The 24665-nt window shown below is 43.9% G+C and overlaps 1 protein-coding gene across 2 annotated transcripts in view; it reads right to left on the reverse strand.

Annotated features, from left to right (window-relative positions):
- CD247 (CD247 molecule) overlaps nt 1-24665 on the reverse strand; it is a 70705-nt gene continuing 46040 nt past the window's right edge. Inside the window, exons 1-8 of one of the 2 annotated variants that reach the window (XM_063126803.1) lie at nt 15857-15930; nt 15649-15752; nt 12489-12545; nt 10038-10124; nt 9562-9597; nt 7260-7316; nt 6866-6901; nt 1-2444 (exon numbers count right to left, since the gene is read on the reverse strand). In XM_063126803.1, the coding sequence (XP_062982873.1) occupies nt 2376-2444; nt 6866-6901; nt 7260-7316; nt 9562-9597; nt 10038-10124; nt 12489-12545; nt 15649-15752; nt 15857-15908 (498 nt within the window). In that variant the 5' untranslated portion in view covers nt 15909-15930 and the 3' untranslated portion in view covers nt 1-2375. Of the gene's footprint in view, nt 2445-6865; nt 6902-7259; nt 7317-9561; nt 9598-10037; nt 10125-12488; nt 12546-15648; nt 15753-15856; nt 15931-24665 lie in introns of those variants that run through there. The other variant, XM_063126802.1, reaches the window with a different exon arrangement.

Consider the following 24665-nt stretch of genomic DNA (forward strand, 5'->3'; position numbering starts at 1 on the left):
TACACTTAAAGACGCTTTTATTTAAAATATACAGAACATGTGGTTTCAATTATTTAGATAGAAACAATAGCAACAATGCATTTCATACTAAACTCTTAGTTACTGCAGTTTTAGAGATCCAGAAGTGCATTTTTGAAAGATGCGATTTAGTCAAGCATTAGGTCAGGCAAGCAACTTCTGACTTCCAGTTTGGTAGTTCCAAGCAAGACTGGTTTCAGTATATATAAAGCATCCAACTATCTTTACAAGAATGTGGTCCACCAAAATCAGGAACCGGATGCACAATCATTGATTAAGGGAGTTCTAAGGCTAGAACAATCATCTTTTTTTGTTTTTTATGGTAATAACTCAACAATCTTGTAGGAATGAACTTGCATCTTGTGTGAGAACCCTTTTGGGGTCATTCAGAGCCTGACACACAGATAGAATAATAAAAGATCCTCCAGTGATCTCCAAGGTAACTAACCAATAGATGAAAACATAATTAAAATATAGATGGAATATAATTCTCACAATAGGAATTTGTCTAAGAGAAGCAAAATAAGGATGCTTCTTCTAGCTGTTAACAGATAAAGTTTTCCAGTTTCTTAGGCTACAGGCCTAAACACACTTACTAGGGAGTAAGTCCCAAAGGTTACAGTGGAACTTTATTCCACATAACATAGGTAGGATTAAGCTGTTAATAATAGTATTGTGCACGGCATCTGCTCACCTCACATGCAAATTTCACCTACTCTTTCCCTGCTGGCATCAAGCACAATATGTTAGCACTGGCAATTGAGCCTGTTCAGTACTAGTTAGGATTTGAAGCTGTTTAGCAAACAAGATGCAACGTTGCTAATAACCACGTTTATTATGGGTGGCAATGTAAGTTGAGGTCAAAAGGACAAATGTACCTAATTGGGGTTGGTTGGGGTGAGAGTGGGGCAAAAGGGCTGCAGCACATGATCACAAGGTCCACTTCCATTCTCTTAGCTGTGAGCACATACTGCCTCAGCGCAAGTCCATTTTCATGATTTGCACTTTAGTGGTGCACAGCGTAATCCTTACTCAAAAGTAAGTCTTACTGCATTCAATGCAATGTAGATTGCGGTCTAAGATCAATTTTGATTATTCTACACATGAACCTGTTTTTGTGCATGATAAGAAATAAGGTGTCCTTTTATGGATCCTTCATTCAAACCCGATTGTAAAGACTCTAAGCTTCAAGATACATAAGCAAATTAGGAAATGTGTAAGAAATTATCCTCAGCGAGAAGGAGCCTGTCTTTCTGTTTACCTGCAATTCATCTGGCTCGTTTCATCCATGGGAATTTGTCCGTATGGTTGTCACAGCTTCAGATTTTCATACCTTCTCATCCTTTTCCACCTCTAGCAATTATGTCCCCAGGACTGCACAAATAAGTTGTGTCAGCTATAACATTGCCCTCTTATGGCGGGGGGAGGAGTGGGAGGAGTTCACTTGCCTGCAATTTAATCCTAACCTTTCCTAACCTGGTGTCTTTTGGACTACGGCTCCCATTATTCCTGACCATTGGCTGTGCAGTAGTGAAAAACATCTAGAGGACACCAGTTGGGGAAGGTTGTAGGGCACTTATTCCTGGCTCATCTGTGGAGTTTTCTTAAAAGTAATGATGTTACAGTGCTACAATGCATCTTTCCCACCACCCCTGCTACAAATAAAAACATTCTACAAAAATGATGCCACGTTTACAGCAAACACAAAGGCTTAGATCCAGATCTCAGAGTTGAAGTGGTGGGACAGTTCTGCAAAACTTGCAGAAGCTGTATCACAACATGCATGGGTTGAAATCCCGCCTTCAAGTAAGAGCATGCAATAAGCTGTGCAACATTACACAAGAGCCTGGCCCTAAAAGAACCGAATAGGATGAATCAGGATCCCAGCATCTGAGAAACAGCCACACAATGAGAAAAGGGTACTGAGTTTGCACAACATGCCTTCTACTCATGTAGGATGTAATCTGGATGTAACCCATAGGCTGATAGTTATCCTGTTGCTGCTGCTGTTATGGACCTAGTCATCTTCTACATGAGGGATGAAAAATATTGTGGATATTTCGCTTAAAGCACCCACTTTTTCCTGAGGAAAAAAAATATAGTGAAACAAGAATCACAATTTCTGCTCTTCAAATTTAACTGAGCAACTATACACTGGCCAGATATGTACATTTTTAAAACTGCAGTTTGAAGTTGGTTGGAAAGGGAGCTTTAGTTTTTATGCTCATACAAGTGGCATTCATTGTATATGGCAACAGCTTCATGAGAAGATAAACCATCACCGAGGCTGGCAATCAGGATTTCCAGCTCTCCCTGAAAGTAGTTCCACTTCTCCGCCTTCTTAGATTCAACTGCAGCTAGTAAGCAGGATGCATTTGCTGCATTTGAAGGGCGTCGTAGGTGTCCTTCGTTGCTGCACTGAGGCCCTGATAAAGGAAAGTGTCATGATTAGAAAAGTTGAACTTGCATCACTATAACTTTGTTACAGAAGCACTTGAGGGTCATCAATCAGAGGCATTATATCTGATGGCTTTGACCATGCCCCAAGTATGCAAAGTGGGAGACTGACAATCATAGCAAGGTGTAAGTCCCATTTATGGGGGGAGGAGGAAGAAAATGAGACTGCTCCCTGCCCATTGTTTATGTTATTTCTTAATAGGGTGAGAAGGGATATGGAGCTGTATACAGCAATGCAAGGGTAACACACATACTCTATTAACAGTGCTGTGGGTCAGTTGTACAACACCCTACTTTTAAAGGATGTTTTGCCTCCTCCTTACAGTTTTGAGGTCTGCACATAAGCATCTGCCTGCCATTAGCAGGGGTGGGCAACCTGTGGCTCTAGGGCAGCCCTCAGCCCTCAACTTAACGCCATTCAGCCCTCAGCCTCATTTCAAAAGCCCTTTGCATGCAATTAGCTCTGCCCAAGAGCGGTCTGTCCCTTCCCTGGCAGCCCACTGCGTTGGACAGGAGAGGATGGGACCAACCCAGTTTTGGCTGTGGCCCTGCCCACAACTAGCTTCAGCCCTGCTCACCACTGACATGTGGTCCCCAAAAGGTTATCCACAAGGGAATGCGGCCCTCAACAGAAAGAAAAGAAAAGAAAAGTTTGCCCTCCCTCTGGTCTAGAAAATGCTAGACAGAAGAGATTGACCTTCTATGTTAGGAGTAGGCAGAAGGTTGATTTTTCAGATGTTTGGGACTTTAGTTGCCAGAAACGCCTCCAAGCATGGTCAATGGTCAGGGATGCTGGGAGATGAAGTCTCAAACATCTGGAAATCTACTTTCTTGCCACCCCTGTCTTAAGGGCCCCTATGTAGAAAAAGCACACATTCTTCTTCGTGGTCTCTGTGCACCACACATATGGGTTCTGCACTTGTGCGGAGCCTCCATCAGAACTTTCTAGAGCTCCATGTTTTAGGTGGGAAGCCCACCCTACCCCTCTCCCGTGCATGCCTGGGCAGGGTTCCCACCTTTCCCCTCAGTTTCTCTTCAACTACCACAACAGCAGCATTGTTGAAAGTTTTCTGTACTAAACCACTAATGTAGCGATTGACCTGAGTAATCTCTCCATTTTTATTCTTCTCTTTTCTTTTAGTACTAAATCATTGCTCTAACCATTTTTATTTCATGAGTGTGTTCCCCAACTTCATGGCCCTTTCTAACATCACCCTATGGCCCTTTGGGGCCCCTCCATAAATGTGCAGATTGTGGCATCAAATTACCACCAACTGACAGACACAGTCTGTGCCTTTTCTGTTTGGGCAAGAACCATGTTATAGAGTCATGCTCCCATTGTTAAGATTTCATCAAGCAGGCATGACAAAGTGCAGCCCTTCAGGAACAAGCCCTCCAAGTGGCTGACTCAGCAAAACAGTCAGAGTTCCATCCACTCTCAATTGGCTCCAAGCCATCTCTCAAGATGGCCCTAGCACCTACTTCTAAATCTTCCTTGTAAGTTCCATCAACTCCTACAACATTTTTGTTGGCCCCATCATGAATGCAGATTCCTGCAGCAGTCAGAGCCCAGTAAGTTCCTCAAATGGCTGAAGCACACACCCCAACGCCTGGCCAATCTATTACGAAGTGTCCATCTAAGCATCCTTCTACAGGTTGAGCTACAGAGCCCAAGAAGAAGAAAAAGAAGAAGAAGAAGTCACAGTTACCAGAGGAGGATTTATATCCCACTTGCACCAATACCATTTCCTGTTCCACAGCATATAAAGCTGATCTTCAACAGGAACAGCCACAACTCCTCTGCCCCCGTGGCTGTTACTCTTGCCCATCGAGATGGTACAAGGACAGTCACACGAATCCTTATGGTCTCAGATGAGGCTCATGTTACGGGGTTGACTTCGGAGGGCAAGATAGTGGACATTTCACCACTACCCCTTTTGAGGTCTATGTGTGTTCAAGCGTTGCAGCCTGGGCTGGGTCTTCTCAACAACATCACTCAATGGAGTCCGGGAGAGGCTCACCCAACTCGTATTACTCCAGATATTCTGACCATTTTTACATGAACAGGCTGAGGATGGGGGACATCTTGGCAGGAACAATATAGGGGAAAATATTTCCAATCACCTTCTCATTCCTGGAAAAGATCACCCTATAAAAGGGTTGCCCCACCAAATTGTTATTTTGCAGTTCAAATATAGAATTAAGTTCCATTTCTCACAACTAATTGCTTCCTCCACCATCCTGAAAGAGGAGGTCATTTTACTGCCCTATAATGGGACTATTGAAATGTTTCAATACCCAAAATGTTTCCCCAGGATTCATGTCACATTACTTTACAGTTAAGAAAAAAATGGTGGGAAGTCTTCGACCCATCCTAGATTTAAGGGATGTTAATCTTCATCCAATAAAAAAAGTTCCAAATGGTGACTCTGAACTCCATTTTTCTGCTACCCCAGGAAGGGGACTGATTCACTCCCATGGATATTAAGGATGCTTATTTCCATCCATCCATCCCATTGTCAATATTTATGGTTGACAATGGGATGCTTCCAATTTTGTGTGCTACCTTTCAATCTCATTATCATGAAGTGAATTATTATTATTACTATTATTTATTTATATAGCACCATCAATGTACATGGTGCTGTACAGAGTAAAACAATAAAATAGCAAAACCCTGCCGCATAGGCTTACATTCTAATAAAATCATAATAAAACAATAAGAAGGGGAAGAGAATGCACCAAACAGGCACAGGGTAGAGTAAAACTAACAGTATAAAAGTTAGAACAAAATCAAGTTTTAAAAGCTTTAGAAAAAAGAAAAGTTTTTAGCTGAGCTTTAAAAGCTGCAATTGAACTTGTAGTTCTCAAATGTTCTGGAAGAGCGTTCCAGGTGTAAGGGGCAGCAGAAGAAAATGGACGAAGCCGAGCAAGGGAAGTAGAGACCCTTGGGCAGGTGAGAAACATGGCATTAGAGGAGCGAAGAGCATGAGCGGGGCAATAGTGTGAGATGAGAGAGGAAAGATAGGAAGGAGCTAGACAGTGAAAAGCTTTGTAGGTCAACAGGAGAAGTTTATATTGGATTCTGGAGTGAACTGGAAGCCAATGAAGAGATTTCAGAAGTGGAGTAACATGATCAGAGCGGCGAGCCAAGAAGATGATCTTAGCAGCAGAGTGGTGAACAGAAACCAACAAACTGATGTGAGAAGAAGGAAGGCCAGTGAGAAGAAGGTTGCAGTAGTCCAACCGAGAATGGTAGGGTGTCCCCACATCGACCATTCTGCTACCAACGCAAACTCCTAACGCTACCTCATCTGCAATAGAGTGGGCCTCAATCTCTGCTCTCTCAGCAACCCTTTTCCATACTATTCCAGGTCTACTTCTCCTTTCTCCAGGGGTATCCCTCTTTACGAGGTATGCAGGCCTGCTACTCAGCCCAGGACATTCATCAAATACTATTGTCTCAATATTCGAGTGAGAAAGGATGCTTCGTTTGGACAGACAATGTAATATTGGCTTGACCACCTTTTCCTTCCTCCTGGGTAAGTCTGTGTGATGCACAGAAAGCACAAAGAAGGAGGACAGGTTGCTTACCTGTAACTGTAGTTCTTCGAGTGGTCATCTGTGCAGTCACACAACCCACCCTCCTACCCCACTACAGACAGATGTGGTTTTCTTTTCACCATTCCTCTTGGTCTGGGGATGTCACTGTAGCATCTTCAGAGAAATGTGGGGGGAGGCAGGAGGCATGCACGGGATGAGGGCTTTCCATCTAAAAATCTCAACTCTAGAAAGTTCTGACAGACCCTGTGGAAGCACAGAACCCATATGTGTGACTCGAAGAACTACAGTTACAGGTAAGCAACCAGTCTCTTCTGGAATCAGCTTTCACTGGGGAGGTCATCAGCCTCCTTCTTTGTAGGTCTAATGACCTACAAAGGTTCTGAAGATCCATGTCTTTTCTCTGACCTTTCCATAATCTGTGGGCAGCAGGTTTTATTGGCATTATCTTTTTTTTAATAATATTTTATTGAATATTTATTGCTTTTCTATTTGTTTTTGCATATTTTTATATTGTTTTTATCACATACACCACCTCAAGAGGGCTCTGCCCTTAAAAGCAGCATAAAAACATTTAAAATCACTAAAATAAAACAAATAAATAATAGATGGGCACTTGCACCCCTTTCCTCCAAGTGTGGTTAGGTGATCAGAATGGGCAGTGTGACCATGTGCACACAGAGACAAACAGTACAGCCTTGGATCAAAGGCGAATGAGATGGAATTGACAGGGAGACAAGCAGCACCATGTACATTGATGGTGCTATATAAATAAATAAATAAATAAATAAATAATAATAATAATAATAATAATAATACTGTTCCTTACCTGATAAACAGCATCATTGCCTTTGCCGCGGCGCCTCTGCAAAAAGAGAAACCTGGGATTAATAGCCATTCTCTCCCCCGTGGGTCTGTTTCTTCAACGCAAATAATGCCCCACCCTTGGCGCACCCCACTTTTGATTGCCCCCCTTGCTCTCTTAAGGAGGCAAGTCTGACATGACTGCTGAAGGGCCAATAAATCAGAAGTGTAAGTCACCGAAGTGTCAAAGAAACAATGATTCAGCAATGGGGAGAATTGGCCTTCTGCTTTGTGTGGCTGGATAGTACTGCTTTATGTTGATTGTGGAGGTTGTGGGGGTGGACAGGGGGACACAGATCAAAGGATAAATGCAGCCCCCAAGGCTGCACGTATCCAAAATAGAAAGAAATACTGCTCACCTCTCCTTTTGTCCCAATTTCGCTGTATGCTTCGCCCATCTTATCCCTCTGTAGAGACTAGCCATGGAAAATCAGAAAATAGTGTCAGTAGAAGTAAAAAAAATAACACATGCTGTTTTCTGTGGTGCCTCCCCTTCATGCTCTCTCACTTCCTTGGTGACCCTGTTCTCTATGTCCATCCAGTCTGTCCCTGCTGCTACCAGAACAATTTACCAGCCACACCGTTTCCTTGGGGGGCACTGAAAGCTCAACCGTTGGGAGTAGTCCCAGCCCTTTCAACTAATTAAGGGCCAAACTAAATATAACATTAAATAAATCTTTGCACATAAAAATGCTTAGGAGGCAATTTCATTGAATAAAAATAAATAACTAGAGGTGGCTGCTCATTATCTGAATCGCACCAATGGGGAGGGGGTGTTTAAACTTTCCTCCCCTACTCTAGTTCTCAAGAACAGAGCTCAAGCAAGAGGAGGGTAAATCCAGAGGGCCTGGCCTAGGCTGCAACCACATTACTATATGGGGGGCAGTAGGGGGTGTGAGACTAAATTCTAGTTCATACTTAAGGAACTTTATGAAAACTATTTCCCTGCATCTATGCACTTATTGTTCAGATCTTGTGAGGTTTGCTGGAACCAATCAGGAACAAAGTTAGGTGACATTTTGAATAGTGAATTCCTAAGAATATAAAAGAAGAGCCCTGCTGGATCAAACCAAGGGTCCATCTAGTCCAGAATTATGTTTACACAGTGGCCAAACCCACATGCAGGACATGAGTGCAACAACACCCTCCCTCCCATGTTCCCCAACAATCGGCCCAGATCCTTCCTTAGCAGAGAGAGGGTGTGCTTGTAGTTTGAGAGAGGGGGATATTTGTGCTTCCTTGTGTGACATGCTTTCTCTAGAACTACCAGTCCCAAGGTTCCTTGTGTTTGGTCAGGAAGGAGGGACAAAGCACCATCACTGATCCCAGGTATAGTGGGAGCCAGTGCTACTGGTAGAATTTACAGACCTAAAATATATAAGAGTAAATACCTACTTCACACACATACATATAAACTATGCTGCCATATCTGGCTTGAAATAAAAACCAGGCAGCCAGACATATAAGGATGTTTTTAAAAATTTGGTCAACCTGTGTTCCCTATCCAGCCCTTCAGGTCTTCAGATGGCCACACCCCTTGGACATAGTACTGGCACATGCATGTGCAGCAGTGGAACTTGTTTCCCAAAGCTCTTTTGAAGGCTCCTTGGATGGGCTGTCCCTTGTCCCACCCCCTTCCCCTTAGCCATGGTGTACTGGGCGTCCCCTTGCTTTTGCACAGATCTTTTCCTTCATTCAAAAAGGTTGAAAAAGCCTCCCCTTAGGCTTAGATTACTGGCCATAAGAGCTTTATGTTAAAATAGGCTGGTAGTCTTTGTATGTTGGCCACACTCTCTTTTGCCCTTGGCCCCACCCCCTTGCCTTCAACCCCACCCATTGCGGGATGCAGGCCCCCAAGAGCTTCTTCCAAATTGAACTCGGCCCTTTGGCTGAAAGAGGTTTGCCACCCCGGCTCTAAGCTAAGGCCTGAGAAGCAGAGATGCCGGCAATGGGCAGGCATTCTCAAAGGAGAAAGTGTTGCCGAGGGAGATGGAGGCAGCAGAAGGGAAGAGGCAGCTAGAAGGCAGCAGGCAGGCAGAAGGAAAACTTGAACGAAGGGGAACCTGATTCTGGTTTTGTTCGCCCTCCCAACAGTCAATAGAGGAAATCAGTTGGCCTTGTGCCAGCTGCTTCTCCCGGCAGTGCAGCAGAGATCACCAAACTGTCTCGTGCTGCTGAGAAGAGGACGTAGGAAGAAGTGGCACACACCTACACAAACCATGGTTGCGTGCAGGTGCAATCAATGTTTTGTAAAAGAAACAGATGGGTGAAGTCAGGGATAATGAGGACGGAAGATAAAAGGAGTATCCATCTTTGTAATCCAAGGCAGGTTCTGGGGCTTTGGAACACTCCCTGTGAGAGTATTTGGCACCAACAGACTCGTAAGACAGAGCTGAAACGCATACGTTGCCAAATATTTATAGGGTTCGATTCCCATAAGAGTCAAGTGAAATTTTGATGCAGCACATGCATGTGCAAGCAGTGGAACCTGTTTCCAAAAGCTCTTTCAAAGAAGGCCCCTTGGATGGATTGTACATGAAAGTGACTGGTCATTTTAGAAAACTGATGACTGAAGGATTACTATTTTTTCCCCTCAAAACAACATGGCTGGCAACAAAGCATATTGCTATTCTGGAATAGTCAATTCCTGGTTTTACTCACTGTGTAAACTTTGTCTTGAGGTTTCTTTCTTCTGTGCTGAAAAACAAGGGACAAAGAAGATTGCCCAACCAGTCTTGTGAACAAATTTCAAAAATTACCTGAGCTATCGTGGGAATTTCTAGAGAGATTCTGGTAACACAGTGGTCTCAAAACATCTCACTTGGCATGCAAAACCTCTCAGCCTCACATAGGCATGTCCTACTGTAGGTCAATGCTACCATTCCAGTAACATTATCAAAGCACAAGAGATCATGTCCCAATAACCACCTGAGCTATGCTGACATATTCCTACACAAAGATGCTGCAGAAGAAGAATAAGATGTAAGCCTATGCAGCAGGGTTTTGCTATTTTATTGTTTTAATAAAATGTACACTGATGGTGCTATAATAATAATAATAATAATAATAATAATAATAATAATAATAATAATAATAATAATAATTTAACCAAATGATAGACGAGCTGGTGGGAATACCTGGTTTTTCCCTCCCATTTCAATGTCAGCATCTCTCTTTTTGACTCCCAATGAATCATATTCATCTCTGCGTCCAGGAGACAATTTCTGAAATGAATCATCATCATCATCATCATCATCATCATCAGCCTCTTAGTTTCTAAGACTTGGAATAACAGAAAAAGAATTTATGAGCTTCTTGTGGACTGAGCAGCTGCAGTACTTCAGAACAGACTCCAAGAATAGGCAAACTTGAGTTCAAGAAATCACATCCTGCCCTGCTAAAACTGCTGTGAAAACTTGGTCGTAGTCCTAAATTGCAGATCCGTACTTGAATCAACTATTTCCCAGCTGATTTTAAAATTAAAGCCAGGATATATTTATGTGGGAATAGCTGATATACCCAATGTTGCTCAGTACCCCCAAATAATGTTTATTTTAAAAAATAAGATATATGTCTCCGAGATAATTTTGTTGATTCCAATTCACATTGGGTTGAGTTTCTGTGTGTGTGCGTCTGGGTGCACAGTTATTTAGGCCTGCACGCAAGAGATCGTTTCACACATGCGGAGGAAGAGGGAAGAAGGCGGGCACAGCTTCTGCAACATGCCCCAAACAACACTCCAGCCCGACTGTCAGCTCCTCCTCAGGCCACTCTTACCTGCTCAGAGCTGCCATCCAAAGCCCAGCACTGTTGTCATGGGAAGCCCAAGTGAGGCGGGTTGTACTACCTGGTGCGGTTCCCACAGGCCACAACATGCAAACAGGCGTGTTGGGGGCTGCTCACTGCAGTCCCTCCTAACTGCTCCTGGGCAGCCAACAACAGAGCTGTATCCCATGCAGGAGGGGAGGGAATCAGATCTCAGTGGACACCAGCAACTCCATCCAAGACATGCTGGGATGTGTAGCCATTAAAAAGATCTCGTGAGATTGCCCATATGACCGCACACAATTCCCCAAGATCTATGAAATGCCTACACCTCCCAGCATTCCTTTGAAGTTGCTGGGAGTTGTAGGCATGCTGGGAGTTGTAGGCCTCAGCCTAGGATTTACTTTTAATCATTTAAAAATAGTTAAGCCACAGAAATTCTGTTTTTCGGATTTTTTTTTAGTACATTGTATAGGAAGACCTATCAGTGCTCCAAATTTCAAGGTTGTAGCTCATCTGGAAATGGGTAAACATTTCCAGACATACAAACCCATACCGATACTTTCAGCTTTAGAGGTAGAGATTCTGGTAATATCGAATATTAATAACTGAGGATTCATACAAATGAGTTCTTAATGCCCATTTCCTTAAGGCTAGACCAGCCTAGTGCCCTGTAGATGTTTTGGACTTTAACTTCATTAGCTTCAGCCACCATGACCAATGGTCAGGAATGCTGGGAATTGCAGTCCCAAACATCTGTAGGTCATCAGGTTGGGGAAAACTGGGCTACTCTTGATGGAGATAAGGCAGAAGTTTCCCATCACAGCTACTTCAGAAATGTTACATGTTCAAGCACAAACTAGTCTATAGACAGAAAATGTATATTATGTATGCCCCCTGGTGGCTGGAGGATGCTACGAGTTGCAGTCCAACATATTCAGAGGGCCCCAGATTAAGGAAAGCTCAAGGTGTCATGCCTGGTTCTCCCCTACTACACCCACCTCATTCTGTCCTCACACCAATCCTGTGTAGTAGGTTATTCCAGGCTCCCCTAGTGCATTTGATAAATGAGGGGAGATTTAAACCTGGGTCACTCTAACCACTATACCACACTTCTATACAAATGTTAATAATTCTCCCATGAAGTACACGCATGATTGTTCTTACTGCAGAACGTTGGTGGTGTAAGTGTTGTATCAGTGGGGGCTGGTGCCTCCAATGTCAGTGGGGCAATTAATCTGACCCAGGTTTTCAGTCAGAACTCTAACTCTAAAGCTACCCCCACCTTGAATAGCTCCTTTAGAGTTCTGACTGGATCTGACTGAAACCTGGGGCAGATTCACTGCCCCACTGACATCGGAGCTGGCAGCCTCCACTGGTGAGTACTACTGTATACTATTTGACATGATTAGTGATCAACACAACAGTTCTTGCTACACCTCCTCTATCGCTTCCAGCTTGTGTTTTATTTCCTAGGGACTATGCCTGCCTCCCCCAACCTGGTGCCCACCAGATGTGTTCAACTAGAACTCCCAGCATCCCCAGAATCTAGAACCTAATTCCTGAAACCCACAAGTAATGCCACTGATGCAAGAAGCCCTGCCCACCATCCACTCTCCCCTTCAGTGTGTTTGGAAAATGAAGGGGGGCTCTGAACTGAAGGGCAATGAACCGAAAGGGTCCATTTAGGGTTGGCCTGATCTCTGGAGCGATGTGGCTCCAATGCTAAATGGATCCTGGGGGCAGCCCCAGGAAATCTGATGGTCAAATCCCCCCTAGTTCTTCACTGACAGAGAGAGAGACAGAAGAGGTTTGCCACTTACATTATAGAGGTCATCTACGTTTTGAGAAGATGTAGGTTCAGGAGGGGCTTTGCTTAACTGGAAAATACAGAAGTTGTCAATCGTTAGGGCTCGTATTCAGAAAACAGCAAGTTTCACTCCCTAAAGGTTGCCTTTAAATGAGGACAATTTCTGCTAGCAGTTGAAAAAGTGGTGAGGATATGTCGTGGGGGGGGGCAGAATCAAAATAAATTGCCCCCCCCCGGCCCTCCAAGGGCCAGATGATGTCAGTGGCCACACCTACTGATATCATTGCCTCCCTATTTTGCCCATCCCCACCCCGTTTTGGGAGATCCGTGCCTCTCTCAACACGGAGAATGGACTTGACTAGCGCTGGGAGGGGCAGCTCTTCCCAGTGCCGGCCGCCTTGGGCTCCTCCTTCACATGGCTCTTGTCCTCTTGAAGGGGACAGTGAGAGGCACACAGAAGCTGCCAACTTGGCCGGCGCTGAGCGGAGCAGCTCCTCCCACTGCCATTGGCAAAAAAAAGAAGCAAAAAGCATGCCTGCTTTTACTTGGGATTGCGAATGGGACAGTTTTGCATAACTTGCAAACAGAAACAAAATTCTTGTACATCCCTGTTCTAAACTAACTGTTTCCAGCTACAGGCAGGATCTTTACAGTCATCACAGTCGTTTCCTGCCCATTTTTACCACTACTGCTTTTTTTCTTCCTGCATTTAATGCCAGTGAGAGAGAAAATGCCACATTTTCTGTCATGGTATGTTGTTTCTTGTCTGTCTTGGCCAAATGTGAAAACTATGTGCTGATCATCATAGGCTATGGTCACATATGTGTGCATATCTATAGCCCTACTCAAGTGTTCTAAACCTGATTAGGGCAAACATGAGTGGAGAAGGAGTGCTGCAGCTTTTCCCCTTCCCCTTTTCCCATTTGTTGTCTTTTGTTGATGGAAAGCAACAGTCTGAAGAAGAGAGCCTCCTCTATCCATAGAGGCTCTCCAGCATTCTAGCTCGTGTGGAGAGCCAGTTCTATCCACCAATAAAGAAGGCTCTTCTCTTCAGATTGTCACCCTCCAAGAGTAGAGAGTGACGGATGTAACAAAGAAGAGAGCCAGGGCTGGAGTGCTCCTTCTCCTTACGTGTTTTCCCTATTGAGGTCCAGAACACCTGAATAGGGTATATGTCTTTTACACATGATGATCTACATGTGTGCGCATTGAGCTGCTTCTGTATCACTGGAATTGTTCACCTAAGGCAGTCTTCCCTAGTCTGGTACCCTCCAGACGTGTTGGACTACAACTCCCATCATTGCAGTCAGTATGTCCAAGGGGATGATGAGAGTTTTAGTCCATCACATCTGAAGGGCACCAGGTTGGGGAAGGCTGTCCTAAGGGATCTATGAAGGGACGGTGTAATCTCCTGTGGGTGCTCTGGAAAACATACTTCCTTGTCCCATCCAAATGACCCAGAAAGGGCTTGCAGAATCCAGCAAGTTTAAAGAGACTGTGCAGCGCGCCAATCATCTCCTGCCTGGTAAAAAGCTGCTTCCCACTTTTCAACTTGCTAAAAGGTCCTCGAAAGGTCCAGGAGATCCCCATTTTCTCTTCAGAGATTTATACAACTTCTCAGCACTGAGATTTAGGTTCTTAGGCTGGTGCCAGGAATGGACTGGTTTGGAGCCAATAAACAAACTCAGTCCTCACAAGACAGAGATTCTGTGGGCAGGGAGTTCAACTATTTATTTATTTATTACATTTATATTCCACATTTTTTCCTCCAAGGAACCCAAGGCGGCGTACAAAATCCTCCTCCTCTCCATGTTATCCTCACAACAACAACCTTGTGAGGTAGGTTGGGCTGAGAGTATGTGACTGGCCCAAAGTCACCCAGTGGGTTTCCGTGGCGAGTGGGGGCTAGAACCTGGATCTTCCGACTTCCAGTCCAATACCTTAGCCTCTACACCACACCTGCTTGGGATGGAGGCATTCTCCCTGAGGTATGGATAGGAAACCATGGGCTCTGCAATGTGGCCTCCAGCACTCTCCCAGTCCATACCCCTTCCATCAGCAGGATCTTCATCCCCATCATGACATGCTGGAGGGGAATGTTATATATTTCCAGGGGGCTGTGTATATATGCTCTGGAAGCCCCAGGGTGGCTCTGAATCCACACTGCATCAGTTAATGACAGAGCCGCCAATTCGGAGCCACCCCGGGGCAAAGAGCTGAAGATCTGCAGCAGAAAAGTCAGGGACGTACCCCGACTTTTCCTGCCCGAGCGAGATCAGCACAGCTCTTCTGCTGTCTGTCCTTGCTCCGGCACTGCTCCAGGGGTATTCCCAGGTGGAATGTGACCTCCCATTGGTCATCAGAAGCCACAAGAGGATGAGGGGGTTGGCTGGAAAGCCTACACTGCCTCCCCCAGCAGGGATTATTTGCTGCCACCCTGCACCAGCAATTCATGCTTTAGAGGCAGAGTAGTGCCAACTCGGCGTCCTTAACACCGTCCGTTGCTCAGCACACCACAATGGGGATAAATGGCACGGATCAGCTGAGAAGGGGGAAGGACCTGATTTTCATCATTATAGTGGGCCGGATGGGGAGAATTAGAGCTTCCTGCTCAGTGTATCATAATGGGGATGAAAATATTCCACTCATCAGCAGATCTGCATAGATAGCTAAAGAAGGGGGGGGGGTGAGAGAGAGAGAGAGAGAGAGAGAGAGAGTGCGTTAGGGAACTAATTTTTTTTTGGAGGGGAGGATTATACAGTCCTGCAATTTGGAAACAATGCAAGTGATCACTGGGATGCAGCGCTCCATTTGAATGCTGAAGTTTCTGACCAGCATTGATGACTATGTGGGAGAGGTGTAAAAAGGCTATCTGGGATTAATGTGATTGCCCAACTCCCAGCCAAGTGGTCATCATTGCCCATCCTCTATTCCCCTTTCTGTCTTTTCTTGCTGGGGGGGGGGAGCAGAGGGAAGGGCAAATAAGGGTGCAATAGATGCATGCTTAGGCAGAAAAACATCGTACAACTCACTCGCTGGCTGAGAAATTCTGGGAGTTGTAGGACTTCCTTCTATTTAAACATGCATAGTGTCAGTTGTGCAAGGAGGCACAGATATATATATATATATATCAAGAAGAAACGACTCCCCATTCAAAGAGACCTAAGACTCACCTTGGCTTTTACAAAACAGGCTGTGATGAGTATACCATAAATTAAGAGGATCCCGTCCAGAATGTAGCATAGTTTTGGATCTGCCAGTCCAAACCCATCAGCATCTGCATTAAAAAAAAAGTATATGTTGATGATAGTAAACTGCCTTCGACTGAGCCAGACCATTGCTCCAGCTGGATAAGCATTGTCCACAACAGCTTTCCCCAACCTGGTGCTCTCCAGATGTGCTGGACTATTTCTCCTGTTAGCCCAGCCAACATGGTCACTGGGTGGTGGTTATTAGACACCTTCCAAATCTGTGATTCATTGCAGAATCACAATAGTAATGTGCTCTCCTGGATGTTCCTACCATCTTGACCACAATGAGCTGAAGAGGAAATAAGAGGGGGAAATGAGAGGTAGTACAGGGCTGAGAAGTGCAATGATCAATCTGCTCTTCCCCAAAGATTTGGAGAGGACTTACTCAAAGTCTTCTCTTTCAGACACTGGTCTAAAGGAAAGGTTACAGTGCCATCCCAGCGCCAGGAAGAAAGAAAAACAATGGAGGGGTCGTTTTAGAGGAAGATGGCCCAAACCCAAATAAAGTTTGTTTAATTAAAGTCCCAGAAAAATTAATGAAACATAAATTATTTGCAACTAACTTGTCCTGTTGTTTTCAATGGGGTTTAAAAGCATGACCTTCAGATTTGGGCCAGAATCTTATAACAAAAGCTGTTACCCAGACCACCATTCATTCAGCTGCACCATCCATCTACAGACATTTGTGTATTAGTAAATATACAGACGCACTGGAAATATCAAGAAAGACCTATCAAAGGAAGTTTGCCATATTCAAAAGCATCCTTCTTCATATGGAATAAAGCCAAGTCAGGGCACTATTTAAAGAGAACAGTGGGTTATTCAGACACAAACAGACTTCGGAGCACATGACTTCAGAGCACAAATACCAACCAGTTCTCTGGCTCTAGATCCAATGTAACTATTGTTCTAAAACAATTAATGGGCCATGTTACTAGATTTAAGGTGCAATCCCAGGCATGTTTAGACAGAATATAGCCCCTCAACTCCCACCATGGCTGGCTGGGGAGTGCTGGGAGTTGTCGGATGTTTTCTGTTTAAATAGGCATAGGTTTCCGTCCTTAGTTTATTTTAGACATTTTTATTCCACTCCTCAGTCATGAAAGCTCCTGGAGTAGCATACATACAATCAATAAAAACAAGACACCCCTCCCTGCAGATTCACAATTTAAAACAAGATTGCACAAAATGAAAAAAAAGGGATGGGGAGGGAAGAGGTAAAAAGTTAGTAGTCTTTCAGTAGAGCTGGTGGATGGACATAAGCCACTTTGCTTATCTTGCCATGGTTGTTGTGATGTGCAAAAGAAAAAAATAAAGTACTCATAATGAATAAAATATACAGAGTGGGTTTTTTTTGTTGGTGATTTACTTTTTGAGTTAACAATGGGGGGGTCTGTCTATATGCTCTGGAAGACTTGGGATGGCTCCGAATCTGTTCTGTGTTAGTTATATGATGCAGCTGCTGATTCGGAGCCACGCTGGGGTAAAGAGCCGAAGATGAGCACTGGAAAAGTCGGGGACTTTCCCTGACTTTCCCTACTCAAGCGTGGTCAGTGTGGCTCTTCCCCATCCGTCCTCACTTATGCACTGTGTGTGTGCGTGGGGGTGTTCCTTGGTGGAAGGCGACCTCTCATTGGTCACCGGAACCTGAGGGAGGGGGAGGGCCTGGCAAGCCTAATGGCTACCAGAAAGCCCGGAGTGCCTCCCTCTGTGTACATAACTTGCCGGCACCCCACACCAACGATACCACAGGGTTTGGCAGAGAAGCAGCGTCAACTTGGCACTGTGAAGACAGCCCCTGGGTTAGATCCAGCTTTAGTCATGTTTAGAGTAGACCCATTGATATCAATGGAACTTAAGTCAGTCATGACTAACCTGACTCCAAATTATTTCAGTCGGTCTACTCCACAGTTGATTAAATTTGAATCCAACTCCCTGTTTGCGAGAGCAGGATCCTTCCTAAATGCCTTGCCCTCTCACTGAAATCTTAAATAGTGTCGTTCAATAAAAGTAAGCCTCTCAGACATTTTTTAGTGGTTTATCTTGCTTTCAGCAATTTAATTTGGTAATCCAGTTAAATGAATCAAGCCAACATTGAGAAGGTTTAATTAAACATTTATCTCAACCAAGTACTGCAGTCATGATTTTTATTGTTGCAAAAGTTACCCTAAATACATTGGCCACAAGCCATTTAGGGAAAGGCTGTGGCTCAGTGGTGGAACACATGCTTTGCATGCCAAGTATCCCAGGTTTGATCCCTGGCCTCTCCAGGGAAGGCTTGGAAAGACCCCCATCAGAAACCCCGAAGAGCTCCTGCCAGGCCATGTAGACCAGGGGTCCCCAGACAGCAGGGCACATACAGGGACCTCCCATGGTTCCCACAAAGCTCCCCACTCCCGGCTCACTTCAAAAACATAGTTTTAATACAAACCTTGAAAAACATTAGAGCGCCAGGTTCTCCTCCCTGTTCCTGCACCTGCTGCAGACCAGCTGTTGGCAGGCAGGCAGAGAAGGAAAGAGTTGCTTTCTGGTCCTGCCTAATCTCCTTACATGCACCTTTCCCCTTTGCTCTCTCTCCCCTCACTCCCAATCTCTAGGCTTGCCGTTTCTCTCCCCATATCCTCTTCCCTCACTATTTCTCTCTCTTCCCTGTCCCTGGCCTTCTTGTTCCTTGCCCTTAATAGCCTTGCTCTTTCTCTCTCTTTCTAGTTCCCCCTTTCTCTCAGCCGCTTGCATTGCTATTTCTATGAACACACACACACACACTTCTTTAGATCACCTTTGACAAACTAGGACCCCATGGCAGCCATTATATAACTAGCCACATCCACCGTGGAAGCCATTTTGTGATGGCACCCACAGTGGTTTCTCAAATCCCCAAATATGCCCACCAGTCCAAGAAGGTTGGAGGCCCCTTAGTGTAGATGATATAAAGCAGTGTTGGGCAATTTGTGGCCCTCCAGATGCTTTGGTCTACAACCTCCCATCATCCTTCACCATTGGCTATGCTGGCTACAGCTGATGGAAGTTGTAGATGAAACATCTGGGAGACCAGAAGTTGCCACCTCTGGTTTAAAGGCTGCTTCCTTTTTTCCTATGTTCCCTTTCAATGAAGCCCACCTAATTCTGGTGGATTGTAGTTATTATTCAAACTTAGATTTACTTAGGTGCTTGACATCACTGCCATTAAGTGTGAGCATTCTTTCAGCATAAACTACTAAACAGAGAAACACATCTTGAACCTGCAATCAAATAATAAACTGTTTAAATCCTAATTAGGAAGAGACTGGTGTAAAACCACTGTAATTTCCCAACTGGATTAAGCCTACTTTATTTTAACAACAAGATCGTTTTTGGGGTGAAAGAAGAGTTCAGATGTTGTTATGAAGGAGAGAAAGCCTTGAGCAAGAATTAAAATGAAGCTCAGTAGTTGACATCAGTGCAAAGAGTTCCCTCAACTGTTTGTGGTACTTGGTGTGGTTACTCAAAACATTTTCACCACCCTCCATTCGAGGTTGACAGCTGTGCCTCCTCCCTGCAAGGTTTCCTCTGCTAAGTCTCACTACCAGGATTCCGTTTATGCCAATGCAAGGCAATGTGGTCCCTGTAGAAAGTGCTTCCCCCCTTTTCTTCTTTTTTGGTAGTGCCAATATTGTGACTGACACAGTTTTATGGCCACCACATTCCTAGGTATGCAAGAAAAAAGCAACAAATGCAAACAAGAGAGAGAGATGGTCAGTTTGCTCTCCTCCTCTTGTAGAAATATTTCTACAACATACAGAGCAAAGAGCAATAAAAAGCCTTCCTACAAAGGGAAGGGAAAAACAATTAAGACCAGCTCTCTAGCTAGAATGCAGAAACAGAAGCAAGCAAGGAGGGTTTCTTCACAGTCATCTGAGTTCTTAAAGATGACCAAAAGGAAGTCTAGGGAAATGGTTGAACTTTGAAATCTACCCAGATGCAACAGCAGCCATTCTTAACTTGTTCATCTCTTGAGGGGGCTTTCAGTTTCATAATAATAAAAAAACTCAGCCACACTCAGGAAACACACACACACGTTTCAGTTCTTGGTAGTGTAAGAAGTCAGAACAGAGGGCTTTCCTGAAGATACCCGATGAAGTTTCACAATGACAGCAAACGAGAATGATGTTCCATCCAGAAACAGATGTACGTAAGCCCATAGAGTTGCGATTTGTTTCAGTGCTGCTCAGATGTGCTCGTTCCCTGGATCCATGTACTGTGTGATTTGTATTTCATTGACATTGCCTTGGCACCTTGCCTCAAGGAGCCATTTTGGTTCCAGGAGCAGCAGCATGGAAAGCTGTTGATAAGGCTCTGGACAACTGCTCTGGAGGGGCAGGAGCCAGCCTGTACGTGCTTCTTTCATTGGTTGGTTAGGTGAAAGGGATTTGTCCCCTGTAACTACAAAAACATGCAAATGACTGCTTGAATGGCATGCCGCCACCTTGCTGACAAAGCCATGAGGGGACCTTTGAACTGGCCGATGTAGAGCCTTGGTGGGAAACTTGTCCCAATCCTACAGTATTCCCACCTCCAAGGGAGTCTACAGGTCCAGATACCACCTAGATGATCCTAATGATCCTTTGTGTTTAGAATATTGTATTGTGCTACTGTTTATAGCCAGCTAGATGTACATCAATCAAGGGGCAAGGCGACTCCCAAAGCTTTCTTTTCAATCCCCAGAGCCAAAGTAGGGATAGGGGAAACACTGGGGCTTGTTTCAGTTTGACAGCCTTCCCAGAGGCCCAACTGACATTCTGTCCTGGGCCAGATCTACACAAAGCAGGATATAACACTTTGAAAATGTTGTGAAAACTGTATATGGAGTGTGTTCTGGTCCTCAACAGTTATCACTACTGTTATAAACCGTTTTAAAGCAGTAGTGTAGATCCTGCCCAGTGGAAAAGAAGAAAGAGTAAGGGAGACAGGAGCAAGGACAGAGAACATCAGGGACTCCTAAAATTGGACTGTCCCCATCATTCCTGGGAGATAACAGCTTAAGCAAGGCAATGCCACCAGTTGTGCAGAAAGTCTACTTAATTTCCCCCCTTCCCTCCCCATCCCTTTCTCCTTGTGTGCAGTATGTTTTGACCATCCTGGGTCTAGCCTCTGGGCCATCAAGTCCTCTGTATGCTCTATTTTAAATCCTATAACTGCCCTAGCATTTGGGCAGCAGTTGTTCTTTCTTTTACCTTGGGTATTCTTCACACTTGTGGGTCTCAGATCTCAGAATACCCTGGAGTCCAGTTGGCTTCTAATATCATTCCTTGTGACTCTACTGAGGTACCATCCCATGTTTCCAGAGTCCCCCACTTTCCTAATGGAACCTTTATGCTGCCTCGTTTGCTCAGACAGATCCTTCTGTCAAGTGTATGTAGAGAGAGAAAGCCCTATTAAATACAAACGGGTTCCACATATGATGCAGCACAACCTATGAACTCTATACGTCCATTTTTGGTGCCTTGCAGGGGACTGTGACTTATGAACGGGTTGTCAATTTTGAGTCCAAGTAGTGCTGGTCCAGTGGAAAGCCCTGAGCATTGGGAAGCGGCTATTAAATCTGACAGCTGCCACATGTGACAAGAGCAAATGGGTATATTTCAGCAGGCATCTATGTACTAGGCAGGTGTTTTGGACTGTGGTTTCCTAGTGCTCGTATACCCTCTATTCATGCTGTGAAACAGAGATGTGAATGATTATCACAGGGGAAGGTTTCACATTCTTTCTAAATAGCAGTGTTTTCCTGGATGCCCTTTCGACACGTGTGTGTGTGTGTGTGTGTGTGTTTAATGAGATCAGGGGCTGATGATTTAGTATAACTGAGTTTTAATGGGTAATGGGAAAAGGCAAATAGCCGCAACACAGCTTTTCCAACGGTGACACCACATTTGTGGAATTCTCTCCCCAGAGAGGCTCGCCTGGTCTTTCTGGCACCAGCTGAAGACTATTTTTTATTCTCCCAGGCATTTTAAGAACTGCTTTTAGTGCTTTTGTGCTCTGTTCTGCTGCTGGTTTTAATTCTGTTTTATGATGTTGTAGTGGTTTTAGTCTTTGCTGCTGGTTTTATCTTGGTTTTAATCTGTACAGTTTTTATTTTATTTTATTTGTTTTAATGTTTGTATTGTATGTTTTTTAAATATATTCTACACCGCCGAGAGAACACTGGTAGATAGGCAGTTTAAAAGTATGGTAAATTTAAAAAATCAAATAAATATTTATTTAATAAGTAATGGTGGCAATGGGTATTTTAAAAGTATGGTAAATAAAATAAATAAATATTTAGTAAGTAAAGGTGGCAATGGGTATTTAAAATCATGTTTAAGTTGCCTTTAGGGGTGGAGCCCTCCTATTTAAATACTGGATTGCATTTTGAAGTCCTTCCCCTTCAGCACTGAGGCAGGTTAGCAACTGATATGAATAACATTCCTAATAGTTACTAATATTAACCAGAATTTCTAGGTGGTGGACCAGAGGTGTAAGTGAAGAAATAAACAACACGCCTGAGATATATAAATTGCCACGTGGACTCAAATTACTACACTTCGTACCACGTCTTGGCAGGCACTGCAATGTCTGCATGACCTTCAACTGCGTCTGTGTTTCCAGATACGGACAAATGATCATACCCACACAACCACTCCACTATGCCCATCTCCCTGTGTTCCCCTTGATATCTTACACTCTCTCATGCAGGATCCTTAATGTGTGGAAGACTGGAGTTGCACAATGGGACTCCTATCACTCAAGAGGGTGAATCTGCTGTTTTCATGTAAGAAGTACTGTTCACATACTCAAGGGTGTTTTTCTTTACTATCACACACATGTGTGTGTACAAGAATTCCGCATCAGCTTACTTCCATCTGTCATGTAGGGTGGACAGGTTTCCTACTTTATAGAGGATAATCCTCTGTTTGATGGGCCTTCCAGTCCAAGTCCTGTCTAAATATGAAGAACGCTTAGAGAGAGAGGGGGCTGTGAAATTGCCAATCAACACTTAGCCTCTGTACAGCAGACTGAGCAGAAACACCAGTCACTTGGTCACAGGGTGGGATGAATGGTATTTCTATTGAAATTATAGTAATTTTTCTTAAATTTGCATCTATACGTATAAACTAGCATATGCAAATTTTATGCACATTGATGGAGCCAAATACACTGCAGTTCTAGAGGGAAATTCATTTCAGTCTGCAATGGACCTGTGTCTACGATGGAGGTTCATTTTCCAGCAGGATAACAACCCTATACACAGCCAAAGTTACACTGGAGTAGGTTAAAAAACAAGAATCTGAATGTCTTAGAATGGCCCAGTCAAGGCCCAGACCTCAATCTGATTGAGAATCTGTGGCAAAACTAAAAAAATGCTGTTCACCCATTGTCTCCATCCAACCAAACAGAGCTTGAGCAATTTTGCAAAGAATGGGCAAGTATAGAAGCATCCAGAGGCACAAAGGTGGTACAGACTTACCCTAAAAGACTCAGAGCTGTAATTGCTGCCAAAGGTGCTTCTACCAAGTATTGATTCAGGGGGGTGAATACTTTTGCAACTAACATATGCTAGTTTGTTCTTGTTTAATTAACTTTTGTGCCACAATAAAAATATTTCAGACCTTCAAAATGTTAAGTATGTTGTGTAAATCAAATGGTAAACATGCCAATTATCTCCATTTTATTTCCAGGTTGTAACACAACAAAATGCGGACAAGTTAAAGAGGGGTGAATACTTATGCAAGGCACTCTTATGCAAGGCACATCCAAAAGGTCTAGTTATCTCATCTTCCCATGTGCACAAATGCGCTCTCTCTCTCTCTCTCACACACACACACACACACACACTCACACACACACACCCCACTTTGAAGCCTCATGTCAGACACAATGGTTTCCTGAAATACAGATATTTATCTAGACTCCACCCTTCTCAGCAAATGTATTTTCTAGAGAGACTTATGTGAAAGACACAAAATATGAGACACAAAACCTGTAGCATCCAGGTTTTTAAAGATATATCATGCTAAATGTTAAACAATCAATTTCTGAAACTTGGGTACTGGTGATCTCAAAATTTTGCACTCCTTTTTGAGAACATAAGAAAAAGAGTATTAAAGATAGATATTTATGGGACATAATAGGTTTATGTCATAATAGATGAAGGAATTACAGTGCCCTATGTTTTTCAGACTACCCAAAAAGAATATAATTTTCTCTAAGCACTATATATAGTGTATGGTGCCATAAATCTGAAGCAACCTTCCGTAACCTGGAACCTTCCAGATGTTTTGGACTACATCTCCAGTCCCAGCTTTCCTCACCATTGGCCATGACTACTGATACTAATTGAAGTTGAAGTCTAAAACATCTGGAGGGCACCAGGTTGGGAAAGACTGGTCTAAGCAATTTTATAACAACTATTCTTGCCGAAGTCAACTCAATCACCCTGGGCAAAGGTTCTGGAAGGTACAGATTGCATGTAGAGGTTATGTGTACTGGGGTGCACACATGTAGTATCCTGCCGTGACCTTGACCACATGAATGTCAAAATGTATGGGTCCAGTATAAATTGGCCTCAGGAATACACACAAACTTTGAATCTAGGCAGCCAGACTATGCACCATTATTGCTGCAACACATTCAAGAACCTTTCCATTCCTATTATAAAAGTGTGTGCCTTTTCCTATTGAATGAAGAATTTTTTACCACTGATATTCTTTCACAACTAGTGTGCAAAGGCAGGAAAAGAGAGCAAATACACATGCTCCCAGCAAAGATGGAAGTTGGGGGAGGGGAGGAGCAAAGGAAGAAATCACAGGAAACTGCATTGTAGGCTGTAGAGAGATCCTAGGGCTATGGCCTAAATTCCCAGGAACTTAATTAACTGCAATACTGGCCCCTTCCAGTAACTTGCAGACAAGGTTACAATT

The sequence above is a fragment of the Elgaria multicarinata genome, chromosome 5 (genome assembly GCF_023053635.1).
Source record: "Elgaria multicarinata webbii isolate HBS135686 ecotype San Diego chromosome 5, rElgMul1.1.pri, whole genome shotgun sequence".
Classification (NCBI taxonomy): domain Eukaryota; kingdom Metazoa; phylum Chordata; class Lepidosauria; order Squamata; family Anguidae; genus Elgaria; species Elgaria multicarinata.